The following is a 24,617-nucleotide window of genomic DNA, read 5'->3' on the forward strand; positions in this document are numbered from 1 at the left end:
ACAACTTGTTCCCAATCTCCTCTCGCTGTTTGAGATGGAAAGTCCCCACAGGTCAGGTAGTCATAAATCTAACTCCCCACATTTTCCCCACCCTCCTCAATGTCTTGCATTTGTTGCAAAGTCCCCAAAACGATCTCAATTCCCCCAGATATGACGCGGGCCCCCGCCTCAGGGAAGCCGATAACAAGTGCAAAGATAGCAAACGATCACGAGAAATGCCCGGGAAGAAGGGTGGAGGGAGGAGGGGGGGGGGATGCGGCGGTGTTCTCCAAACCCTGGCCCTACTGTAATTTTTCAGTATCTTTTTGAACACCTGCCACTAAAATTCATACCGATTTTTAGACCTGGTTTCCAGACACTCTACCCATTCTCAGACTTTCAAACCAACCTGGTCAAAATTTGTTCCCTACTCCAGACCAAACGGCTCAAAAACCACACCCTTTGGCAGCACAGTCTATATAGGGAAGTCCCCCGGGGGAGAGTTAACAGGGGATGGTTGCGACTTTATACCTCACTGAAGGGCGAAGAGGATGAGTGAGTTACTTTTGTATTTAAAGAAAAATGATAAACGCTATCTGCCATTGGTAAGAGATTAGAAAAAATTCCAGCAGATCTGCATCTATCAAAAGCTCTTTTTTCACTGGACCCTGCATGCAGCTTTATTGTTTTTCTAGGGATGAGAACATTCTCCTTTTATTCGCTTTGTTGTCCTCTTGACCAACCATGCAAGACCTTGCAAATGGTGTATGTCGCCCAAAAAATCCTCCATTTGGTGGCCAAAATTTTCGCTGGTTAAATTGCTTCAATTTGTAGAGAGCCCATTTTTTCAACAACACGCGCATGGCGAGAAATAATACTAAGCTCGCAATAAATATTTTCCAGGCTTTGTCGCAAAAAGATATTTCAAAGTTCCTGAAGAGGGGGGGGGGGGGGGGTACCCTACAAATTTCAGGGTAGCTGAGGGTGCTCATCTGGGACGAGCCCTCAGAGTGGAAACTTAGCCCCTCCGAATACCTAGCAAAAAAGGCCATAACATTGGAGCGAGTCGATGGGCTCCTGGTGCAATATTGTTTGAGAATAAGAAACAATGTATGCCATTTTTGTCCAAATTGAAACCAATGTCTAAAAATGCATGGTCATCGCAAATTTTGATTTGGTTAGGCACTGCCGAAACGCTTGTTGCTTGGACCATTCGGTGCGCAAAAAAATATGCGCAGTAACAAAAGGGGACACCTGGAACCGCCAGTTAATACAACCCCATTCCGTAAAATATAAGGGTAATAAACTCAGTGTTTTCGCCGAAAGGCAAAGTATCTTTCTTCTAACTTTACAAGATACAAATTTACACATTGTCTTGAATAAATCAAAAAATATTTGTACCACGCTGCACAACTAATCTCGACAAGTCTCTTTTTGACATGTTCCTTGCAAATGACGCAGGAGAACGCCATTCTTTACCAAACTATAAATTTACTATGAATACAATATGGCGTGATACACTGTTACATAAATTGGGAAGCATTTACATAGATTTTTGCTTACATGAAGGTTATAACTAAGACCATCTACAATCTGAAAACAAGCCAGAATTCAAGTGAATGAATTTAATCCAGCCTTTCACTCCTTATGTCATGTCACTGTGGTTCCTAGTTTTCGGTCCGTGGATCCAAACCTTAACTATAACCATTCAAGTTCAAAATGTACTGCGCTGTACCGTGTTGGTTTAACGTCAGCATTCAAATGAAAGCTACTGGGCAGTACTTTCTTTCAGCACTGTTTATTACGCTGTACAAGGTGGCATCTTTTGAGTCTGGATGAATTCGTGAGGTTAAATCAATCATATTCAAAAACTGTTTTGCAGAACTTTCCACCTGCACTAATTTTTCCTATGCCAAAAACTTTGTAGGCTGTTCATGAAATCCTATCGTGCCACCTTAAGAGAAATTGACCATCACTTTCCTTTGATTATATTTATTTTGTTTCTTTACCAAATTAACAATCAAATTGGGCTTCTTACCCACATTTGATGTTATCGAGCAGTACTTTCCTGTCAGTAGTACTTTTTATTAATCTGTACAAGGTGGTGACATCTTTTCAGTCTGGATGAAATCGTGAGGTTAAATCAATCATATTCAAAAACTATATTGCAGAACTTTCCACCTGCACCAATTTTTCTATGCTGAAAACTTGAAAGTCTGTTCATGAAATCCTATCCTGCCACCTTAACAGAAATTGACCAACACTTTCCTTTGATTCTATTTTCTTTTTTGGTTTCGTTACAAAATTACAATCAAATTGGGCTTCTTACCCACATTTGATTTTATTGACCAGTACTATCCTTCGATGCTGTTTGTTTTTATTTCTTTACAAAATTAACAATCAAATTGGGCTTCTTACCCACATTTGATGTTATCGAGCAGTACTTTCCTGTAGCACTGTTTATTAATCTGTACAAAGTGGTGACATCTTTTCAGTCCGGCTGAAATCGTGAGGTTTAATCAATTATATACAAAAACTAGTCTGCTCACTTTCGGCTTGCACTGTTTGCTGTGTCACACAAGGCGATCACAACTTTTTTGCCTGTTGATAAAATGTTGTAGTTACCTTCAAAAAATGACCAAAATGCTGTTTGTTTAAAATTTCTTTACAAAAATCAAATTGGGCTTCTTACCCACATTTGAAATTGTGTGCTTTTCGTGGCGAGAGAAAACGGTGATCCACGTCGCTACCCTCAATGGTAAAAACATTAAAATCTAAATCTATGGAAACTTTTATACAAAATAAAACGCGAAAAGACAAATCTTGGATAACCACGTTTCAGTGATTTCACGTTGTCAACAATTACCAAGAACGTTGATCAGTATTACCGTGACCATCTAAGGATGTCACTATAGCAACAACTGGTTCAATATGACAAGGCAATGGTCATTGCTATGGTGACATTAGGAGCTTTGCCACTGGAGTATAGGCAAAAGATTAACCCTTTAACCCCCAATATCAAAGAACAAATTCTCCTTTCTTGTCCCTATGCTTTTCTTATAAAAGTACTAAGGGGAAATTCTAAGATTAACCCTTTAAGCCCGAACAGTGATCAGTATCAAATTTCTCTTTTTAATATCAATGCTTATTCAACCCCTGAGGTCATGGGAATTAAGGACATGATCACCCAAGGTGAATTTTCTTGATATTCTAATAACTTCTCCCCAACACTTTTATAAGAAAAGTATGGGGATAAAATAGGCGAATTTGTTCTTTGATATTAGGGGTTAAAGGATTAAGGATCACGTTCCTTTTACTATCGCTCCTTCCTTTGACTGATCACTGCAAAATGATATTCTAAGAAATAAAGGTCCCTGTTCACAGAATCTTTGATTCCAGGTAAAGTAACAAGAGTCAACGCTGATCCGGTATTCTCTTTTCGTGAGCTTGGGTGTCCTGTGGTCCTTGCAGTGACACATACTGCAGAGGAAGAAAACAAAGTAGCAGACAAATTAACATCTTACCTGACACCAACATGGCGTCCATCTAAAGCCACCAAAAACCAATCACCATTTCACATATTTAAGTGTGTGCATGCGATAACCTGAGATACTTCTAAGCTTTTTTCTTTCACAGAGTTTCAGTAGAAAGGCCTGCTCTGTCCTTGTTGCTTTCTTTTCTGAATGAGCAACTCATGAAGCAAAAATTCCCTGTTAAGTACTGAATATTTGTGGTAAAAAAAACTGAGTTCAATGTGACTCAATACGAAGTTAAATACGACTAAAAATAAGAAAGAAAACTTGATTGACTCAAGCCCTCACTTCAGACTAATTAGTGTATTTTCTGCTATAAGCCAAGCACACATTTGAAATCAAGCAAAATTGTAAGGGTACTGTGAACTGACCCTCTGAGTGGGCTGCATGAAAGTGTACAAAAACACTTGAAATGTCACTGAAGAGAAATCTGCTTTCTGAGAAGTCAATTCTTTCAGTGAACTTAAACAGCATACAGATCACAGTATCAAAGTTGAAAGCGCATTGATTCTAGTTTTTACAAGTTATTAGTTAGTAGAATTCTCCCTTTTTCCAAACAAGATGAAATTAATTCAGTTGTTGCTTTTAGGGCCTGACTTCTAACATAGAGCAAATAAAGCAGATAAAACCATACATTGTAATGCCGAGTTTACGTAACAGGGCAGCAGACTGAGAAACGCGAGGACGGCACAATTTCTTTGTGTGACAGCCAATCCCTCTGGTTTAAATTACTTTCCTCTCGAATTTTTCGTGTTGTAAACATAAAATAGGTAAACAACTTAAACAGAAGATTACGTGAAATGCATAAATAATTTATAGCTGTCAATCTGGTCACACAGGGACATTTTACTGTCTTCTTCCTCTGATGCCGTGTTACAAACGACACAAGGGTTATTTGAGAACACGAAAAGTAAGTAGAAAGCCGGGGAGCTGTCTACATTTGTGATATTCTCAATTGTCCTCAAATTCCCATCTAGTCTTATGGCAATAAAATGCAGGATTTCACCCTCATTGCTACTGAAATCCCTGCTAGCCTGCATGTAAACTTCTCCAATTTCCTTTGCTTTTCCGCATAAAACAAAAGAAAATGAGATGTCTGCACGCAGGCTATTGCCTGCTTTTTGTTACCACATGTGTAAAGATTCTTGTGCTTACACTTGCATTGACAGCTCTGCTTTCCTCGTACCCATGTGCTGACAGGCCCACAGTCTTGTTTCAACAAATGGAGAGGTCAAATGGCCACCAACGTTTAGAACCGCTAACCACAGTTGGGGTGCATAGGTACATTTTCAGAAGTCATACTGCCTTCCACAACTCAAATTTTAGCTGGTGAAGTGTCTTGCACTCCATAAAAGCTGACAGTTAGATCAATTAAGGAAAGTGATTTGGATTTTACCACCAGTTTACTTAAGTCGTATCCACGGCTGCCTTGGGTTACACGTTGGTCGTTAAGTCGTAATCTCAGTGTGGTTAGCGACTGGCATCTCATTAAAATGTCCCAAAATTTGGGTACAAAGTCATCACTTCCTTCACCGTAGATGTTTAATGTTAGATTGAGTGTAGATAAAGACTTGTTCTCTGCCAAAACATCACCCAAACCACGTTCCCAGCCATCACTTATGTCCCTGTAGATGCTAATTGTCAGAGTGAGTGTACTTAATGGGGTCGAAAAGAAAAGCGCTAGCATATTACCACTGCTGAAGGTGCCGTAGCTGTTAACTGTAAGAGTAAATGCATTCAATGAGGTGTTCACCAAATCTCTTGCAAGAAACATAGGTCTGACTTCCTTTACATCTTGGTCCTTCCTGTATTTGTTTATGATCACAGTGAGTGTCTTCAATGATCTGTTTCTATTCAAACAGTAACGCAGTCCGTCCTCTAACATACCACTGGAGTTATCATTATGATATTCGTTTATTTTCAGAGTGAGTGCATTCAATGATGTGTCTAACTGCAAAGCGGAAACCAGTTCGGCTACCCACACACTACTGACGTCGTTGAATTCACCTACTGTCAGAGTAAGTGCATTTAATGATATGTTTTCCATCAAACTATCAGAAAAATGGCTGTAATCAGTCATAATTTCTTCGCAGAATATTGCAACACTGAGCTTTTCCTTTCTGGTATTACTCAGTTGGGTAGTGAGCCTTGACAGTGACGTAAGACCATCAACATAGACATCAGGATCATCACTTGATTCATCTGGACGTAAATGCACATCATGTACGTTAAGCGTAACAGCTGGGTTCATGTCTAAAGTTCCCTGAAAGATATTCTTTTCCTCTTTAGGCACGTTGCCCCAAATGTTGACACTTACAGAGGACACTGTTTTGTTTAGATTGACATATCTTGCCGTGCAACTAGCAATACCATCGGTTAATTTTCCATGGACATTCAAAGTGAGACGAGACAGTGGGGCACCCATCAAGGTTTCACAAAAAGCTTCTGCACTGTCACAACTCAGCTCACCCCAAAGGTTGACTGTTAGGTGATAATCTGGAAGTACCCCTTTGTCCACCACAACTGGAACAAAATGAGCCACCTGATTAGCCGTCACTTGACAGAAGATTTGTGGATGAAAAGCCAAAGAAACCTGTGACTTCTTAGCTGTGTGTAGATTTTCCACTATAGCCTGCCAGTTGTCAGGGAGCTCTCCGAAAACAGATACTCTTAAATCATTCAGAGAACAATTTTCCGTCAGACCTCTTTGTATTAAATTAGCACCAAAGAAGCTCAGTCTTCCTTCAACACATAAATCAAGAGACTTCAAAACGGTTTGTCCTGTGAGTCCTCTGCTAAGAGCAGCAGCTAATAAATCTTGCATATCTCCACAAATGATGAGGGACAGAGAGGCCAGTGATTTGTGTGATAAAAGCTTTTCTAAAGCTTGAATGGCAGTCTTACTCATTAAGCCACAAATCCTGAGAGCAACAGACATCAGTGGCGTATCGGCAGATAATCCTTTTTCAAGAGCTGCAGCCCAAGCGTCACGCCATTCTCCTGACAATGTGAACGTAACTTTTGTTAAGCTCTTGCCTGCAGCCAAACCTTTACCAATGATGAGAGCTACGTCATAAGGGATACTCTCCCGCACACTAAGGCTCAATGTCGATAAACAATTACTTGCTGACAACCTTTCAAACAGAACATCTGCTTTTTCTTTTGTAGGTTCATTTAAAGAAATGTTCAGTGTCCTAAGCTGTGAGCAAGATTCCACGGCATCTCCAAGGTTGACTGAAGAAAGTTCTTCCAGAAACAGTTCATCGGAAGAACATTCAGAGAAGTTAAGTGTGACAGGCTTCTGTATATTTGAAAACTTTTTACAGGCCCCTAACACAAGGGCAAATGCATGGCCAATGGTATGTCCGGCACCAACGTCAGCACCCTTAACGTGTGTGTCCAACGGAAAAGGTATGAATGAAAAAAGAGCACCCGCCATTTGTTCAGCACTTCCACTTTCACTGAAGCTTTCAACGAAGTAATTTGCTGCTGCCTCACTGCATCTATGCCAGTCCCAGTCACCTGAGCTATTCAGCTTTTCACCAATCTGACTAAATAGTATATCTGCTTCCTCACCTAGCATCCCAGCTACAAATAGAAACACTTGTGGATAATTTTCTACTAAATCAACAAAGTGTAAATACTCAAATACGTTAAACTTGTTTCTTCGTAACTTGTGCGCAATATATATTGCAGCCAGGTGCTCTTGGAACGTTTTGTGAAGAAAGCAGTATTCATGTTGTGGATTCAACTTCTTCAAACTTTCCTCCTTGTAAAGAAGGCCTAGTCCACGTGCTACCAATTTGTCATTTCTCCTTTCCAATTCTTTCAATTCATCTTCACGAAAACTATGGCGATCGTTCAGGAGGCATTTCCAAGCTAGCTTTCCAAGTGCAAGGAGCTCCTTTTTAAATTGCTTGTCTAAATCCCTGTCGTCTTCATGGAGCTTAAGATTATGTTTTGCACTATATCTTCTCAATAGACACCGGACAATGATTTGGTAAAGCTCAGTACGGGAAGAGGGCAATTTTCCTGCATAATCTTGATAAATGACGCACAGGAGAAGTAGATTTAGTGGATTATTTCGGAGGGCATGTAATGAAGTGTTCTCTTTGATTTCTTCAATGAGCCTTTCACCCTTCAATGAATGCTCTGGACCAACATTCTTAAAATGCTTCCTGATATACTCAAAAGCATCGCTTTCAGTGAATCCTTCGATCTGTAAAAGAATGTCAAAAACAAACTTCTTCCTTGCATCAATTCCTCTCTCTTGCCGCGACGTGGCCAGAACATAGCAAAACGGGAGAATTCTTCTGTGAAGAAGTTCATCCACATGATGCTTTGATTTTTCGGGAAGCTCGTCCAGACCGTCCAAAATAATCAAAATTTTCTCCTGATTATGAATGTCCTTCAGGAAATCCAGTAGCTTTTCCTTGATATTTTTGTTAATATCCTTTGGCAAAAGTTGCTCAATAATGGCGTCCATTATACCACCATCAATGTCGCGGCATTTTAGTAGCAGCACAAGTTCGAATTTGGGAAAGGTAAATGTTGTTGCAGTGTTTTGATTTGCCCAGTCATAAGCAAGTTTAAGGCAAAATGTCGTTTTGCCAATTCCGGGGTTTCCCTCAACAAGCGTCATGACATCCTCACCTTTGTTAAGAGCCAAGAAGATGTCATACACATTCACCTCGTCACATTCTGGTTGTGGAACAATCTTGCCTCTGTTAAGAAAGCTGGGAATGTTCTGCTCATGACTTTCTAGTTCCCCAACAAACTCGTCTATGTAAAGACTCTCAAAGATGTCATGTGCATTCACCTCATTCCCTTTTGTTTGAACACCTGCTTTTGGTCTTGAAACAATTTTCAATCTTGTGTAGACGTCTTCAAGAGGTAACTGAATAGTGTTGTCCCAAAGAAGCGGCCTCAGCTTAGCCCGTCTATTGTACTCTTTTTTAAGCAACTTCACAACAACTGAGTTGTCGGTTACTGCTGGGAAAATTAAAAAGAAGTAACGATCAACATTATTACGAGAGAGATAGTAAATTTATATGGAGTTCATTCATGTACATTAAAAAACCGTCACAACGTCACAGGGCTGTTAATTAAAAAAAAAATAAAAAATAAAAAAAATAACCAACCAAACAATGAGTCCTAGACAGGGAATGAGCCCATGACTCTTTTATCAATGTTCAATTAATGGATTCTGGCTAGTGGGTTCAAATCCGTTAAAAAAATTCTTAACCTTAACCTCCACCTTTTCAGTGCATGCCAACAAAACAAGCCACCATCTGCTTTGGAATGAGGGCAAGTTCATTGATCGAGACTTACATTGGCACACACGTTAAAGAACCCATCCTCATCAGTCTACACCCTAGAACCAACTGAATAGACATTATGGATGTCTACTAATGATCAAGAAACACAACAGGAAGCCAGAGCAACTGCAGCCCAATGAGGGACAATTTCTTCCCAAAGCAGCAACAATGTAAATCAACCAATCACAGCCAACTTTTGTGACATAAAAACTGAAGTGTAATCGGTCGGCCTCATTGCCTGATGAAGACTAGCAGAAAGCACTTGAAACCTTGCAATCTTCAAGTTAAGTGACTACATTGTGAGTCAAACAATTAATTTATTTATGATCGATGACAACGACGATAACAGCGATAAGGATGATTAATAGTTTTATTACACCCATTTTGAAATCACTGGTGATCCCTGCAATCTGATTGGCTCTCAACAGTGCAATTTATTCCCAAATTGCACCATTTTTTGCTCTAAATCGCGTCCTTTCTTTAGCCCATCAAAATGGAAATGAAGTAACAAAAATAGAATATTAATATTGACAATGATACTCTGTGATTTCAAAATAGGTATAATAAAGTGATAATTGAACTGTATGTCGTGCAATTTTGGTCTAAAATCATACTTGTGATTTCAAATCAAACTCGCGCTGCGCGCTCGTTTGATTTTGAAATCACGCGTATGATTTCAGACCAAATTGCACTCCACTCAGTTCAATTACCATAATATTATTTATTATAAAAAATTCCTTTATTTATTAAATCAGATTCAGCAATTAATACAAGATTGTACTCTGTGGTTTCATTTCCCCTTTCCTGATATATTTTCATTTCTGCATCTATCATCGATATCTCTTTCGAAGAAGCAACTTTAAAAACAAAATTTTTAGTGGAGAAATAGAAACCCCCCATCCTCCTTTTTTCCTAGGGGTTTAAATGATTGAGAGGAAACAGAAGAATCTTGTTAGGCGAATGTTACCCTACGTCTAAATGCAGTTTACTGTAACAAGAAGCATCTCGCTTGAGCCTTAATTTGCTTGAGAAAGTACTTTAATTCATGGCTGTTAACCCTCCCTGAAAATGCTACACAATACTTACCTTCATGGTCATCTGTTGCAAGTCTAGGTTTCTTTGGAACTGGAGTGCCACTTGGATACAACGGTCTTTTGCCCTTTTCTGTGGCTAGACTTTCTGGGGAAGTGATGAAAAAATAGGCATTAGCTACTTCAACACTAAAGACCGGTTATCTGTCCAGGAAGGAAACAGGATGAAAAAAATAGGGCAGTTATAACTTTGGGCAGATGACTAAATGAATATACATATACAGCTCTCATCCTGTATCAAAGTACACCTAACTAAGCTGAGGCCGCTTCTTTGGGACAACACTATTCAGCTACCTCTTGAAGATGTCTATACAAGATTGAAAATTGTTTCGAGACCAAAAGCAGGTGTTCAAACAAAAGGGAATGAGGTGAACGCGGGTGTTACGAAAACGAAGACCCCGGTCTTTGTTTTCGTACTACGAAAACGAAGACCCCGGTCTTTGTTTTCGTACTACGAAAACAAAGACCGGGTCTTAGGTCTTCGTTTTCAAGGTCTTCGTTTTCGTAACACCCGCGTTCACCTCATTCCCTTTTGTTTGAACACCTGCTTTTGGTCTTGAAACAATTTTCAATCTTGTATAGACATCTTCAAGAGGTAGCTGAATAGTGTTGTCCCAAAGAAGCGGCCTCAGCTTAGCGCGTCTATTGTACTCTTTTTTAAGCAACTTCACAACAACTGAGTTGTCGGTTACTGCTGGGAAAATTAAAAAGAAGTAACGATCAACATTATTACGAAGGAGATAGTAAATTTATATGGAGTTCATTCGTGTACATTAAAAAACCGTCACAACGTCACAGGGCTGTTAATTGAAAAAAAAAATAAAAATAAAAAAAATAACCAACCAAACAATGAGTCCTAGACAGGGAATGAGCCCATGACTCTTTTATCAATGTTCAATTAATGGATTCTGGCTAGTGGGTTCAAATCCGTTAAAAAAATTCTTAACCTTAACCTCCACCTTTTCAGTGCATGCCAACAAAACAAGCCACCATCTGCTTTGGAATGAGGGCAAGTTCATTGATCGAGATTTACATTGGCACACACGTTAAAGAACCCATCCTCATCAAGCTACACCCTAGAACCAACTGAATAGACATTATGGATGTCTACTAATGATCAAGAAACACAACAGGAAGCCAGAGCAACTGCAGCCCAATGAGGGACAATTTCTTCCCAAAGCAGCAACAATGTAAATCAACCAATCACAGCCAACTTTTGTGACATAAAAACTGAAGTGTAATCAGTCGGCCTCATTGCCTGATGAAGACTAGCAGTTAGCAGTTGAAACCTCGCAATCTTCAAGTTAAGTCACTACATTGTGAGTCAAACAATAATTTTATTTATGATCGATGACAACGACGATAACAGCGATAAGGATGATTAATAGTTTTATTACACCCATTTTGAAATCACTGGTGATCCCTGCAATCTGATTGGCTCTCAACAGTGCAATTTATTCCCAAATTGCACCATTTTTTGCTCTAAATCGCGTCCTTTCTTTAGCCCATCAAAATGGAAATGAAGTAACAAAAATAGAATATTAATATTGACAATGATACTCTGTGATTTCAAAATAGGTATAATAAAGTGATAATTGAACTGTATGTCGTGCAATTTTGGTCTAAAATCATACTTGTGATTTCAAATCAAACTCGCGCTGCGCGCTCGTTTGATTTTGAAATCACGCGTATGATTTCAGACCAAATTGCACTCCACTCAGTTCAATTACCATAATATTATTTATTATAAAAAATTCCTTTATTTATTAAATCAGATTCAGCAATTAATACAAGATTGTACTCTGTGGTTTCATTTCCCCTTTCCTGATATATTTTCATTTCTGCATCTATCATCGATATCTCTTTCGAAGAAGCAACTTTAAAAACAAAATTTTTAGTGGAGAAATAGAAACCCCCCATCCTCCTTTTTTCCTAGGGGTTTAAATGATTGAGAGGAAACAGAAGAATCTTGTTAGGCGAATGTTACCCTACGTCTACATGCAGTTTACTGTAACAAGAAGCATCTCGCTTGAGCCTTAATTTGCTTGAGAAAGTACTTTAATTCATGGCTGTTAACCCTCCCTGAAAATGCTACACAATACTTACCTTCATGGTCATCTGTTGCAAGTCTAGGTTTCTTTGGAACTGGAGTGCCACTTGGATACAACGGTCTTTTGCCCTTTTCTGTGGCTAGACTTTCTGGGGAAGTGATGAAAAAATAGGCATTAGCTACTTCAACACTAAAGACCGGTTATCTGTCCAGGAAGGAAACAGGATGAAAAAAATAGGGCAGTTATAACTTTGGGCAGATGACTAAATGAATATACATATACAGCTCTCACCCTGTATCAAAGTACACCTAACTAAGCTTTCTCTAAGAATGTTTCACACAACTTTGTCTTGCGAGAAATTTGTGACATGTGTAACCCCCTACAGAGGAAATAAATATTGTTTTTTTCAGGTTACCAAAAACAGTTCAACCATAGTCTCATACTTAAGCAACAAGAAGCTGTTTCCAGCTTATACTCGGGCCATATTTGACTGTGTGGTGCGTAAAGCCTACAATCTTTTAACAGTGATAACCTCCAGCATCGCCAATTCCCCCAAATAGATAGCCTGCGAGCAAGCTCTCTTGGGGGTGGATCCTCTTTCCCTCTCCTGCCCCCCACCCCCAAGAGAGCTTGCTTGCAGGCTACCAAATAGATAGATACAGAGATCTAGTGAGGCAATAAGTAACCACCAGATAGAATTGCATTTCTTGCAGTCAGAATGAAATACAGGGGAAAAAGACATTTGTCATACGAATGCTTTTTATAATCCCCGGGCTTTAATCCTTACGTTTTCACCTTTCGTTTAGAGACAGAAACCATTTTTACGGTCCTAATAATTATGTATGTGACGCCGGGTCAATGACGGATTGTAATTTTCGGTATGATCTAGACCGGGGGGGTGGGGGGGTAGGGTACTCCCTTATGTGACCTTAATGGGGACGTGCGGCCCGATAGGCTATGGTTTTCAGGGTGTTTTGTCTTGAACAGGGTATCTATTTCATCACTTTCTGTCTTAAAAGGGGAACCCCTACATGACCTAATAGCTTAAACAGATTGTGATTGCCAATGCATTAAAATACAGTAAGAAACTAGTGTATTCTTATTTCATTCTAGTCTTAAACAAGGTGTGATTTTGGGTTAAATGTCTTAGAAAGGGCCTGAAAATTTTGAATTCTGTCTTAAACGGGATAGGGAAATCGGAGAATTGTGTCTTAAACAGGGTCAGGGTTTGAACGCCCGGGCCCCACCTCCCTACCCAAGCATCTGTTGAGTACCCTCCCCCGGGATCTAGAGTAATGTTGCGCATCACGCGTACATTTATATCCCTGTACGTTTTTCAATGTTTCGCTGTTTATATTTTTAAATGAAATTCAGGGGAAAGCATTTGTTATTCACCTTTCATTTGAAGACAGAAACCGTTTCTACATTGATTGTTTTTCTATAGTAAATATGAAACATCTTTATCTATCTTGGCCCGCGAGGTCATAGACTGATTTAGTTGCCAAATTTTCGGTTAAACCAAACTAACCATGAGGCACTCAGGTTAGCCTAAAAAACACTCCGGTTAGCCTAAAGAGCACTCCAGTTAGCCTAAATAGCACTTAGGTTAGTTTAAATAGCTCCCCTGTTAGCTTAACGGTTAGCAGTTTATGTTGGAGTTGTTCATGCCTCACATGCCTCGTATGTTTTGTTCATGCCTCGCACGTCTGGCTCGCATATTGTAAAGACTCCTCACGGCCCAAAAACAAAGAACGCGACCGAGAATTTACAGAATTTGATAACACGACAGAAAACGTAACTCGTACCAGCCGAGTACAAAAAACGAGACCGAGAACAATAACTCGTGGGCTGAAGTCTTCTCTCTCAGCCCATCGCAACCCCAAAAAGAAAAAAATAATGATAATGCTACCGAAACCTTAACTTAGTCTGCCTTACGGCCCGAGTAATAACATGCGCTTCTAGAGGTGCGATTTGGGTAGACCTAACTGGAACCAAAATAAGATCAGTTGAAAACAACCAAACTAGACGTTGTACAGGTTTACCCTATCAAAGGTTAAATTCAATGATAAAACTATACCTCTGTGAAGAATCCCAGCCTGCGTGTGTTCCGGATAATCCTGGGAAATCATGGGAGTTATTGAGTCTTTGCCTTTCATCAATGAATCTTGCTTCTCTTCTTTGTCTCCTGTCAGACAAATAAAAGCCATCTTGTAACAACTGTCATGATACTTTCAGATTTCCTAGTATTTTACCATCACGAACTTCTTTCTGTGGGGTAAGAGGAAGGAAAGGAAGTTGCCACTTCAATTTTGCTGAATAGCAAAAAACAGGTGCCATCTGAAGACTTCTCTAAATGTACCTTATACAGTAGAACTCGGTAACTCGAACTCTGAAGGGAGACGAAAAACTGTTCAAGTTAGCAGGAGGTTCCAGTTATCGCGGTAGATCAAAATTTCGACTTTTCATGTAAATGATTTATAGTTCATTGATTATCAGCTGTTCAGTATACAACCCAGGGCAAATTAAACTTACTTTCATCAGAAACTGTAAGTCCCATGTAAGCTGAGGCGTTCGGGTCGAAAGAAACTTTGTCAACATTTTAAAGAAAGAATTGGAACGCCTTGAGATGTGAACATTATGAACTAAATTTGTACTATGAACTTTTTGTGACAGCTTAACAGGCAGTGCATGCGGTTTGACTAAAAAGATCGGAAATGCCTGATCTGTTGCACTGATTTAAATTAAATTGCTTTAGAAGTGTCTTTCCCGATAACATGACAGGAGGAGCTAATGGGATGACATCATTGGTGAGTTGCAAGAACCAGAATTCAAGTTATCAGTGAGGGTAAATTTCGATCAAGGGAAACAAAATTTAGTTTGAGTTATCTGAGTCTAAGTGACTGAAAAGTAGGGTCAAATCCAAGGGAAACAGTACTTAGTTCGAGTTAGCGGGGAGTTTGAGTTATCTAAGTTCGAGTAACTGGGGTTCCACTGTATTCCCGATATAACCCTTCCCACTGCAACCTACGGTGCAGAAATCCTTCCGAAAATAAAATATTAAGTGTTTCATTTGGTGTTTAATTATAAGGATATACAGACAGAGAGCCAATGAAACACACAAAGCACATTTTTTTTGTTCCATTTAAATAGTTCTTTGCTCACAAAATTTATTCAGGTAGAGTGAAATCATAATTATTCACCTACAAAAGTGCACTTGTTATTCAGACAGGTCTTTTTTGTATCTTAAATGTCAATCTAACGAAGCTAAATAAATCTCACTTTATGCCCCGCAGAGGGCGTAACTACCCTATTCACTCAAGCTGTTAAGTACATTTAATAAATGTACATTAATAATGTACTGTTAACAATGTTTTAGTGTGATGCAACAACTATTACTGCACTTACCTTGAGCAATATTCATCATCCTTTCTACAAGTCTGCCACACTGCTCCTCCCAACTGTATTTCCGTGCATATTTTTCACAAAGATCTTTAGCCTCTTCAAGCCGTACATCCCTGTCCCTTTCACGAACAGCCTTGATTGCCTTGGCCCACTTTTTAGGATCTTCTGAATTAACCACACAGGAAGAACCACCTGACACTTTCTTTAAAGCGTCTCCTAGTCCTGAGTTACCACTGACAAGCACAGGAAGACCAGCAGACAAAGCTTCAAGAGCAGCCAGCCCAAAGCCCTCAGTTCTTGATGGCATTATAGCAAGATCTACCTCACAAAACAGTCTGGCTAGCTGCTCTCTGTTTTCCTTAAAAGAGCGTACCTTCAGTTGTTTACGGTTAATGCCATACTGACATAATTTTCTTGCTACTTTATCTTCTTTTCCAGGTGGTGCACCAACAAAGATAAGCTGGTAAGATTTTTCAGTCAGCTCAGTAATTGCTCTCACTGCAATGTCATACCCTTTCAGCAGAAAATCTTCCTTGTTGCCACGCCCAAACACCAAAACACAAAATGTTGCTCTTTCTTCTGTAGCTTGCTTTACATGAGAAAACTCAGAGAAAATGCTTGGAGTGAGCTTGAAAACAGCCTGATCTTTCTGACAGTACCGGAGATAACGGGAGTACTCATCTGCAAGTTTGGGACCAACTGCTACAACTTGATCTGCTGACTCACATAACTCAATCTCTGCAAGGTGCTTTTTCTCGCCTTTGGAAATTGCATCTGCATAACCTTTGGACAAAAGTTATAAACTGTTGTTAATTAAATTTTGATGTGGTTAAATATAAAATAATTTAGGTAAAGTTTACCTCGAGCCAATACGTCAGCGGTCCTTCCACTTGGTGTACATAATGGGTGGGGGGACCCAGGCCCGTGGGATGATTGTAGGGGTGGACCGGCATTTCTCACATTTGCATTTGCATTTGCGTTGCTTTGCTGATCATTGAGGATCACAGTGCGAATCTTTGTGGATTCTGGCTCCCTGCCCTCCCTCCCTCTTGGTATAAGGGTGTGTATGATTTTCACTGAATTCTATTCAGTGTGTTTTTGCCTGTTAACTGACTGCAGCGGGGGTGGTTCCTGCTTGCAAGGTTGTAAGGGATACCTCCATGCTCTGCCTGGACTGCACCAGCCCCCCACAACACCTAAGGCACTAATTCCCAAGCTCATCTATTGGCAATGAGTTTAAACATGATGTGGGGGAAAAAGAAAAAAAAAACACAAATACCTTTAAACATTCCCAGTTCCTCTGGAGCTGTGTGCACAACCTGAATCCACTTGCACTGGTGGTGTGTTTGAATGAGTTGTACTTGTCGGCCAAGTGGTAGCCCATGTCCCACCACAAAATCCATGAGATGGTCTTTTGGTACAGATGACAACCAGTCAATGGGCTCAAAACCTATCAGTTTCTTTGCTTCAATGAGATGGACATGATGACCAGAAGCTACTTTCTTATCCTCTTCACTACACTGAGGGAGATACATGCTGACCTCCACATTGTGGTGTTTTGCCAACTGAATGGCAAGTTCTCTATTAATGGTTGACAAGCCTCCTTTTGTAGATCGCCATTCACTACTCAACAGAGTAACTTTCAGTGTCCTGTTGGAAGCCAAAGTTGACCCACTTTCTAGGCCTTCCTGTGATGTAGAGGCTGACGTGCTAGGCAAGGAGGAATCCTAAAACAAATGGTTATTGATTTAATGAAGGAAACTCAACATGCTAATGTGCTAACACCAGGCAGTTATCAGATGTCATGGTCACCATGAGTCAAATCTATTATGCTTGCTACATTTTAGCGTAGTAAATTGAATTAAAGGAGGCTGCCTAATGGATCATTTAAGTTGAATGTCCCTGTTCAAAGGGTTTATTCACAATTGTACCCCAATTAAGTCACTTTGATGACAAACTAGAAAGTAAGACGTTTTTAGTGGGATCCATATCATCCCAAACTTTCATAATATGGAAGAACCAATTCCTTTACTACACGATCAGAAGAACAAATATGTTCTTTACAGTGTCAACTAAAAATAAGAAGCCTTCTTCCCTTGTGTCTCAGATAAAATTGGAAACATCTTGTTAAAGCTGATCAAATGTCTCAGCTTTCACTAAGATCCTTTCAAAGGCCCAAAACTGCTACTGACCAGCAAAACAGGTTACAGTATTATCAGCCTCTCGTACTGCTTTAAGTAAAATTAGTTTCAAGAGTAAGGTTCGCTCAGTCTGAGGAGGGTGAACTCTGTCCTGGGGTTAGCTCTTATTGGGGGTATTGAGCACCTCACAGGCGTAAGGTTAGCTTAGTCTGAGGAGGGTGAACACCTGCTATGGCATTAGCTATTGTTTCGGGGATTGGGCACCTCATAGGGGTAAGGTGAGCTTAGTTTGGGGAGGCTGAAAACCTGCCCTGGGTTTAACTATTGTTTGGGGGATTGAGCGTTGCATAGGGGTAAGGTTAACTTAGTAAGGAGAGGGTGAACACCTACTCTGGGATGAGCTATTGTTTGGGGGATTGGGCACCTCATAGGAGTAAGGTGAGCTTAGTTTGCGGAGGGTGAACACCTGCCCTATGGTTAGCTCTATTTTGGGAGATTAAGCATTCCATACGGGTAAAGTTACCTTAGTTTGAGGAGGGTGAACACCTACCTTGGGATTTGCTATTGTTTGGGGGATTGGGCACCTTATAGGAGTAAGGTTAGCTTAGTTTGGGGAGACTGAGCACTTGCCCTGAAGTTAACTATTGTTTGGGGGATTGAGCATCGCATAGGGGTCAGGTTAGGTTAGTTTGGGGAAGGTGAACACCTGCATTTGGGGTTAGCTATTGTTTGGGGATTGTGCATTGCATAGGGGTAGGACTAGCGTAGTCTGGGGAGGGTGAACACCTACCCTGGGATTTGCTATTGTTTGGAGGATTCGGCACCTCATAGGGGTAAGGTTACCTAAGTTTGGGGAGGGTCAACACCAGCCCTGGGATTAGGTATTGGTTGGGGAATTAGGCATCTCGTAGGGGGAAGGTTAGCCTAGTTTAGAGAGTGTGAATACCTACCCTAGGATCTGCTATTGTTTGGGGGATTGGGCACCTCCTAGGGTAAGGTTAACTTACACCGGCATGGGTGAACACCTTCCCTGGGATTAGTAGTTTAAGGCCTGGGTTGAGGGCTTTTAAGAGGAAAAACTGATTTATTCGATGTAACATACACAAATTGAATGACACTGAACTGAAATTTGGCAGATAAAAAAGTCTTATCATCCTTAACATTTCTAAGCAAAATAAGTAGTTCAATAGATCATGTGACAGATAGACAACGGTTTTCAGAGAAAATATTAAAAAAAACGCGTTTCTTACAAAGATTGAATATTTCCAGCCCTTTACGTTTGGAATGATCGTCCATTGTTCTCTAAAAAAAATTGTCAGGACAAAGGTCATTTCTTTGTGCAAAATTCAACCTTTGATTGTTACTTACTCCAATTTAAAAACTTAAGGAGTCATTCCAAACGAAGAATGCTCAATATTTTCAATCAACTTCCAAACCCCCTTACTCAGTTATCTATATAAAGAAAATTTGCCACTGTATCGCCGATTTACGAAATTTTAATTTTTTGGTCACGTGATGTGTCACGTGATCAAACTTACGCGTTAAGGCAAAAGGAAACATTAATGTTTATTTTAAGGGACAATTTCATCCTGTTCTAGGCAGACAAATCGAATTTCTGAGAGAGGGCGAACACCTGCCCTATTGTTTGGGGGATTGAACACCTCTTAGGGGGAAAGGGTAGCTTAGTTTGGGGACGGCGAACACCTGCCCTGGGGTTAGCTATTGTTTGGGGAATTGAACACCTCTTAGGGGTAAGGGTAGCTTAGTTTGGGGAGGGCGAACACCTGCCCTGGGTTTAGCTATTGTTTGGGGGATTGGGCACTGCATAGGGGTAAGGTTAGCTTAGTTTTGGGAGTGTGAACACCTACCCTGGGTATAGCTATTGTTTGGGGGATTGGGCACCGCATAGGGGTAAGGTTAGCTTAGTTAGGGGAGGGTGGACACCTGCCCTAGGATTAGCAATCATTTTCGGGATTGGGTACCTCATAAGGGTAAGGTTAGCTTAATCTGGAGATGGTTAATACCTGCGCTGGGGTTATTTATTGTTTGGGGGATTGGGAACTGCATAGGGATAAGGTTAGCTGAGTTAGGGGAGGGTGGACACCTGTCCTGGGATTAGCTATTGCTTGGGGGATAGAGAACCTCAAAGGGAGACCGGTTACATGTAGCTTAGTTCGGGGAAGGAGAATACCTGCCCTGGGGTTAGCTATTGTTTGGAGCATTGGGTACCTCATAGGGGTAAGGTTAGCATTGTCTGAAGAGGGTGAACACCTGCCTTAGCTATTGTTTGGGGGATTGGCTGCATCCCAGGGGGAAACTTAGCTAAGTTTGAGGAGGGTGAATATCTACTTTGTGGTGAGCTATTGTTTGGAGGGATTGGGCTCATCACACGGGTAAGTTAACCTTAGTTTGGGGAGGGTGAACAGCTACCCTGGGGGTTAGCTATTGTTTTGAGAATTGAACACCTCTTAGGGGTGAGGGTGGCTCAGTTTGGGGAGGGTGAACAGCTGCCTTGGGGTTAGCTATTATTTGGAGGTTTGGGCACATCACAGGGGTAAGGTCAGTTAAGTTTTGGGAGAGTGAACACCTCCCTTGGGTTAGCTATTTTTGGGGGATTTCACAGCAGTACCGTATTTACTCGAATAAGCGCCGCCCCCGAATAAGCGCCGCCCTCGATTAAGCGCCGCACATGGAGCGGAATGGTTAATAAGCGCCGCCCTCGAATAAGCGCCGCAGCTCCGGTGCGGCGCTTATTTGAGTATTTCCATAAAATGATAAAAATACACTGCAATCGCTGCAATGCGGTTCTAAGCCAGCAATGGGTATTTACTGTCATCAATAGTGATTTTTTTCAGTTCGAAGTGAGTATATCTTGATGCTCTTTCATTCAGTTCTCTCTTCAAAATGTTCGCGTTCTTCAGTTCTTGCGTGAAGGCTGTAAACTTCGCCAGTACGACAAGCCCAACCTCCCTCTTTCTCTTCCCTGTAACTGTTGCAGCAAGGAAATGTTTTGGCTTTGTGGCATGAGCCTTTTAATAAGCGCCGCCCTCGAATAAGCGCCGCTCAGGAGACACGAACAATTAAATAAGCGCCGCGGCGCTTATTCGAGTAAATACGGTATTCATGAAAAGGTTAGTTTGGGGAGAGTGAATAGCTGCCCTGGGTAAGCTATTGTTTGTGGGATTGGGAACCTCATAGGGGTAAGATTAGCTTAGTCTGGGGAGGGTGCACAGGGGCTAGCTCCTGTTTGGGGTATTGCCCAGCATAATATAGAGGTAATGTTAGCTTAGTTTGGGGAGGGTGAACACCAGTCCTGGGGTTAGCTATTATTAGGGGATTGGGCACCTCATAGGGGTAAGGTTAGCTCAGTTTGAGGAGGGTGCACAGGTGCCCTGGGGTTAGCTATTGTTTGGGCGATTGTGCACATCACAGGGGTAAGGTCTCATATGGGTAAGGTAAGCTTAGTGTGGGGAGGGTAAACACCTGCCTTGGGGTTACATGGAGCTCTTGCTTGGGGTATTTGGCATTTCATAGGAGTATGAATAGGTTTGTTTACGAAGAGTGAATAGGTGCACTGGGGTTAGCTACATTGTATGTCTTGCACCTCACAGGGGTAAGGTAATAGCTTAGTCTGGGGAGGAAAGGACACCTGCCCTGGGGTTACCGGTAGCTCTTGTTTACCAGACTAACAATGCACACACATAGTGTGTGTTGACTGTACAATATTCAAGATTGATGAGCATTATCTAATATCAGTTCAATTGCACTGCAGACTGACAGTTACCTTAATTGTCAACCTGGACATCACAGGAAGCCTTCAGAAACAACCTTCAACTCTGATGCTAAATTGAAACTGTAAATAGAAATAAAAGCTTGTTTCAGTAGGGTGGTTGCATGTGATTTCATGTTTGCTTGACCAATATTGGTTTCAAACAGAGATCCAAAAACAAGTTGCAAGGTTTTATTTTTCACCATGTACACAAACAGAACGAGACACTGGATTAGCAGCACCTACATAGAATGTAAGGAATATGATGGATTTGCAAGCAAACTACATATCCCTTCATGTGTATAATAATTATTTCAATTTAAACTAATAACTTATGCAAGAACAGACGTAATGCAGCCATAACTTGTATTCATACTGAGATTATACTCACTGGGAAATTAATTTTTAAAACGAGTTGGGACAACTAGAGTGGGATTGGAAACAGCTTCCCAAGAAAGTGATTACGTGGACCATAGTTTAGTTACGTGTAAGGGTGGACTTGCAAGTATGGGTGATTCACAGAAACCAAGAATTTTCTACAGATGTTCTTAGACATAAAATGCCCTCCTAATTAACACTTATGTGAGATGGCATCACAAAATAATTTTCTTCTGTATACCATTAGCATTAGGCTTAGTTCGTAGTGATCTGAGCTTCATGTTTGTTTCCTCATAAAGGAATACAGGAAAGGTTAAGGAACGTTATTTGTTGATTTTTTTTCAAAATGTGTAGTTCCAGAAAAACTCCATACCCACTCCAAGGAAGGTGGTCATCAGTAATTGAGGAGGAGGAGGGGGACCTTAAAAACCAAAATTTTAGAAGCATTAAATTATGGAGCTAAACTGGAATTTCCAGGAGGGAAGGGGGAGATGCAAAACAAAGAACCTTCTGTGGGGGAGTACAGATATTTTCTGGAACTGTACAATGCCTCACTGATCAATGCATTGCTTATGTGTGTAAATATAATTCTGCCATCAAGAGATACAGCATGTCTTGGCATCGGTTAACATGGATGACCTAGAACTTCTTTTTTAAACAGCTTGCAAAGATTCGAAGAACCAACACACCCGTTAACAAATATTTGAGGTTTTGAGGCAATCACTTCAAAGCTTCCTGTTTCATTTAATGCTCAGGTTCAAATCTTTACAATCCACCATTAAGTGAGTCTGTGTCAACAAAGTTTTGCTTTGTTGTGAAAGAGAAACCAGCAGGAAAGCCACCAGCTAAACAAAAACCAATCAAAGAAGAGCAAAGTAATTCAAAATCTTCCAAACATGATGCATAGGGTATGCAACCAAAAAAAACTTGGGAAGATGCTGAAGAATTTGAATCAAAATTTTTGAGCCAAAAAGTGAAGAAATGGCATGGAACTTTAATTAGAAAGTTAAATTTCTCACGGGAAATAGCTGAATCTGCTTTGGAGGCAAAAAGGTTCTCAGTTCTCTTTGAATTCAATGAGCCCAGATTTAAATAATGCGTATAATTATAATGATTCTCTACATGCTTTAAATCAATGGCAATTTTTTCATCACATATTTTTAACATAACAAAGTAATATGTCATCATGTTGGGCAAAGAAAATTCGGGTAGGGACGTCCGACCATTGGCGATTCCCTTCCACCGAGCAGTGTAAGTAGGAAACATGAGGGAGTTTAAGAAACGAGGACGGCAACGGTAAAGAGAACAGCATTTAAAAAAATATAATTTCTCGTTTTTGTAACTCTTTTGCAATCATTTAAATTTGTTTACCTTGGAAAATGTAAAGTAAGGAAAAATAAAGAAGATGTTGCGCCATACGCTCCAGTTGGTCATTTCACCTTGTTGTTTTGCAGAGGAGGGTATAAAAATGTACCAAAATGTAAAACGCGCGTCCAGAGCGATTGTTTTTGCTCATTAAGCCCATTGTTTTGTGGTGTTGCCTTCCTCGTTTCTTAAACTCCTTATGAACTCATCATGGACGACATCAACATTACCAGAGTTAATACCAAGATTTTGCTTTTGTGCGACCTGTGATGTCGTTTTTGAGACCACCATTGATATAACTTTGAACTCAAAAGAAAGATTGAGTTAATTCAATTGAATGAATCATTTTCAACACAAACATTTCACACGTAGAGACATATGCATCATATTTGACTAAGCTTCGCTTCAGTCCGATTAATTTTGCTTCTTTCCTGCAGGAAAGCCATCAGGAATAGTCTGTTGACTCAGTTAAAAGCTTTTTCCTCCTAGCGAAGCACTGGCAATATTGTCCTCAGTAAGAGTGATGTTAGTCAAGTTTCCTAGAGTCATGTCCGATGTGTCCCATATTTCTCTACAGATTCCCATGAAATATCACCAGCAAGCCTTGTTTTGAAATTACCAAAGAAAACATAACATAATCATGTATAAGGCACTATTGGAACAGAAAATTTAGATAAAATAATGGCGGGGGAGGAGAAGGCTTATCTGATGGCTTATATGGGAGGTGTTAAAATTAGTTTCCTGTGCAGTGTGACTGATTTCAAGAACTAACAAAAACTTACCAAAAGTTGCTGCAGAGTATACCATCACTGACATCTTGAATCCACGTAAAGCAACACTAGGACACTGGTGAGGTCTGTAAAATTACATTAAAAGACCAATAAGTTATTAGTGATAGAACACTGAAGTTACCAACTAACTTTTACGTATAATGCATATATGAAGCTGGGTTTTCATTGTTGCATAATTTTGCATACATTTACAGGTGTGAATAAATGTGCGTAAATCAAACTAGAAAAAACATATGGACAGCTTAATTACCCTCTTATGTAAATTCAGACTCATTAATCCATGAAAAATTACATGACAGTGAAGATTCACCTTGAATAAGGTTTACCCTAAAGGATTGGGACATCAGTCTTAAGAATAAAGACTCCAATTTGTTACTCCAATTTCATTATGCATTACAAATATGACCTATACGCAACTATGGACAATCAATAAGTCCAACATTTTGTATAAAGTACAGTAGGTTATTTTAGCAACTGGATCAACCTACTGGAAGCATGCTCTATGAAGAAAACTTCAAAATAGTTACTGTACTGTTACTGTAATTTTTGACTGTGAGACCATCAAGTTAACCTAATTCACAATCTTGGGACATCTTCACAAATCGTAGGAGATTATATCAGCACGCAAAATGAGCGCTGAAAAAAATTTAACCAGACCGTAAACCATGACAAAAGTGTTCGTAATGATCACTCATCTTTCCTGGACATATCTTTTCACTTAATATCTCATTTGCAAGCAAGGGCCCAGTTGTAAACAGTAAGTTTATTTAAGTTATTAAAACAGTAAGTTTTTAGACGT

General features: G+C 40.2%; 2 protein-coding genes across 3 annotated transcripts in view; both read right to left on the bottom strand.

Moving 5' to 3' along the window:
* LOC146472167 (uncharacterized) overlaps positions 1-24,617 on the bottom strand; it is a 152,552-nt gene that overhangs the window by 96,452 nt on the left and 31,483 nt on the right. The gene's annotated exons all lie outside the window — the stretch shown is intronic.
* LOC146472171 (uncharacterized) overlaps positions 1,287-24,617 on the bottom strand; it is a 24,063-nt gene continuing 732 nt past the window's right edge. The window contains exons 2-10 of one of the 2 annotated variants that reach the window (XM_085119570.1): positions 23,810-23,883; positions 21,300-21,368; positions 16,654-17,101; positions 15,378-16,157; positions 14,050-14,154; positions 12,028-12,120; positions 9,917-10,009; positions 4,668-8,504; positions 1,287-3,459 (exon numbers count right to left, since the gene is read on the bottom strand). In XM_085119570.1, the coding sequence (XP_084975696.1) occupies positions 4,828-8,504; positions 9,917-10,009; positions 12,028-12,120; positions 14,050-14,154; positions 15,378-16,157; positions 16,654-17,101; positions 21,300-21,320 (5,217 nt within the window). In that variant the 5' untranslated portion in view covers positions 21,321-21,368; positions 23,810-23,883 and the 3' untranslated portion in view covers positions 1,287-3,459; positions 4,668-4,827. Of the gene's footprint in view, positions 3,460-4,667; positions 8,505-9,916; positions 10,010-12,027; positions 12,121-14,049; positions 14,158-15,377; positions 16,158-16,653; positions 17,102-21,299; positions 21,369-23,809; positions 23,884-24,617 lie in introns of both variants that reach the window. The other variant, XM_085119569.1, reaches the window with a different exon arrangement.

This window comes from Pavona decussata, unplaced genomic scaffold (assembly GCF_977016875.1).
Source record: "Pavona decussata unplaced genomic scaffold, jaPavDecu1.1 SCAFFOLD_100, whole genome shotgun sequence".
NCBI classification, from domain to species: Eukaryota; Metazoa; Cnidaria; class Anthozoa; order Scleractinia; family Agariciidae; genus Pavona; species Pavona decussata.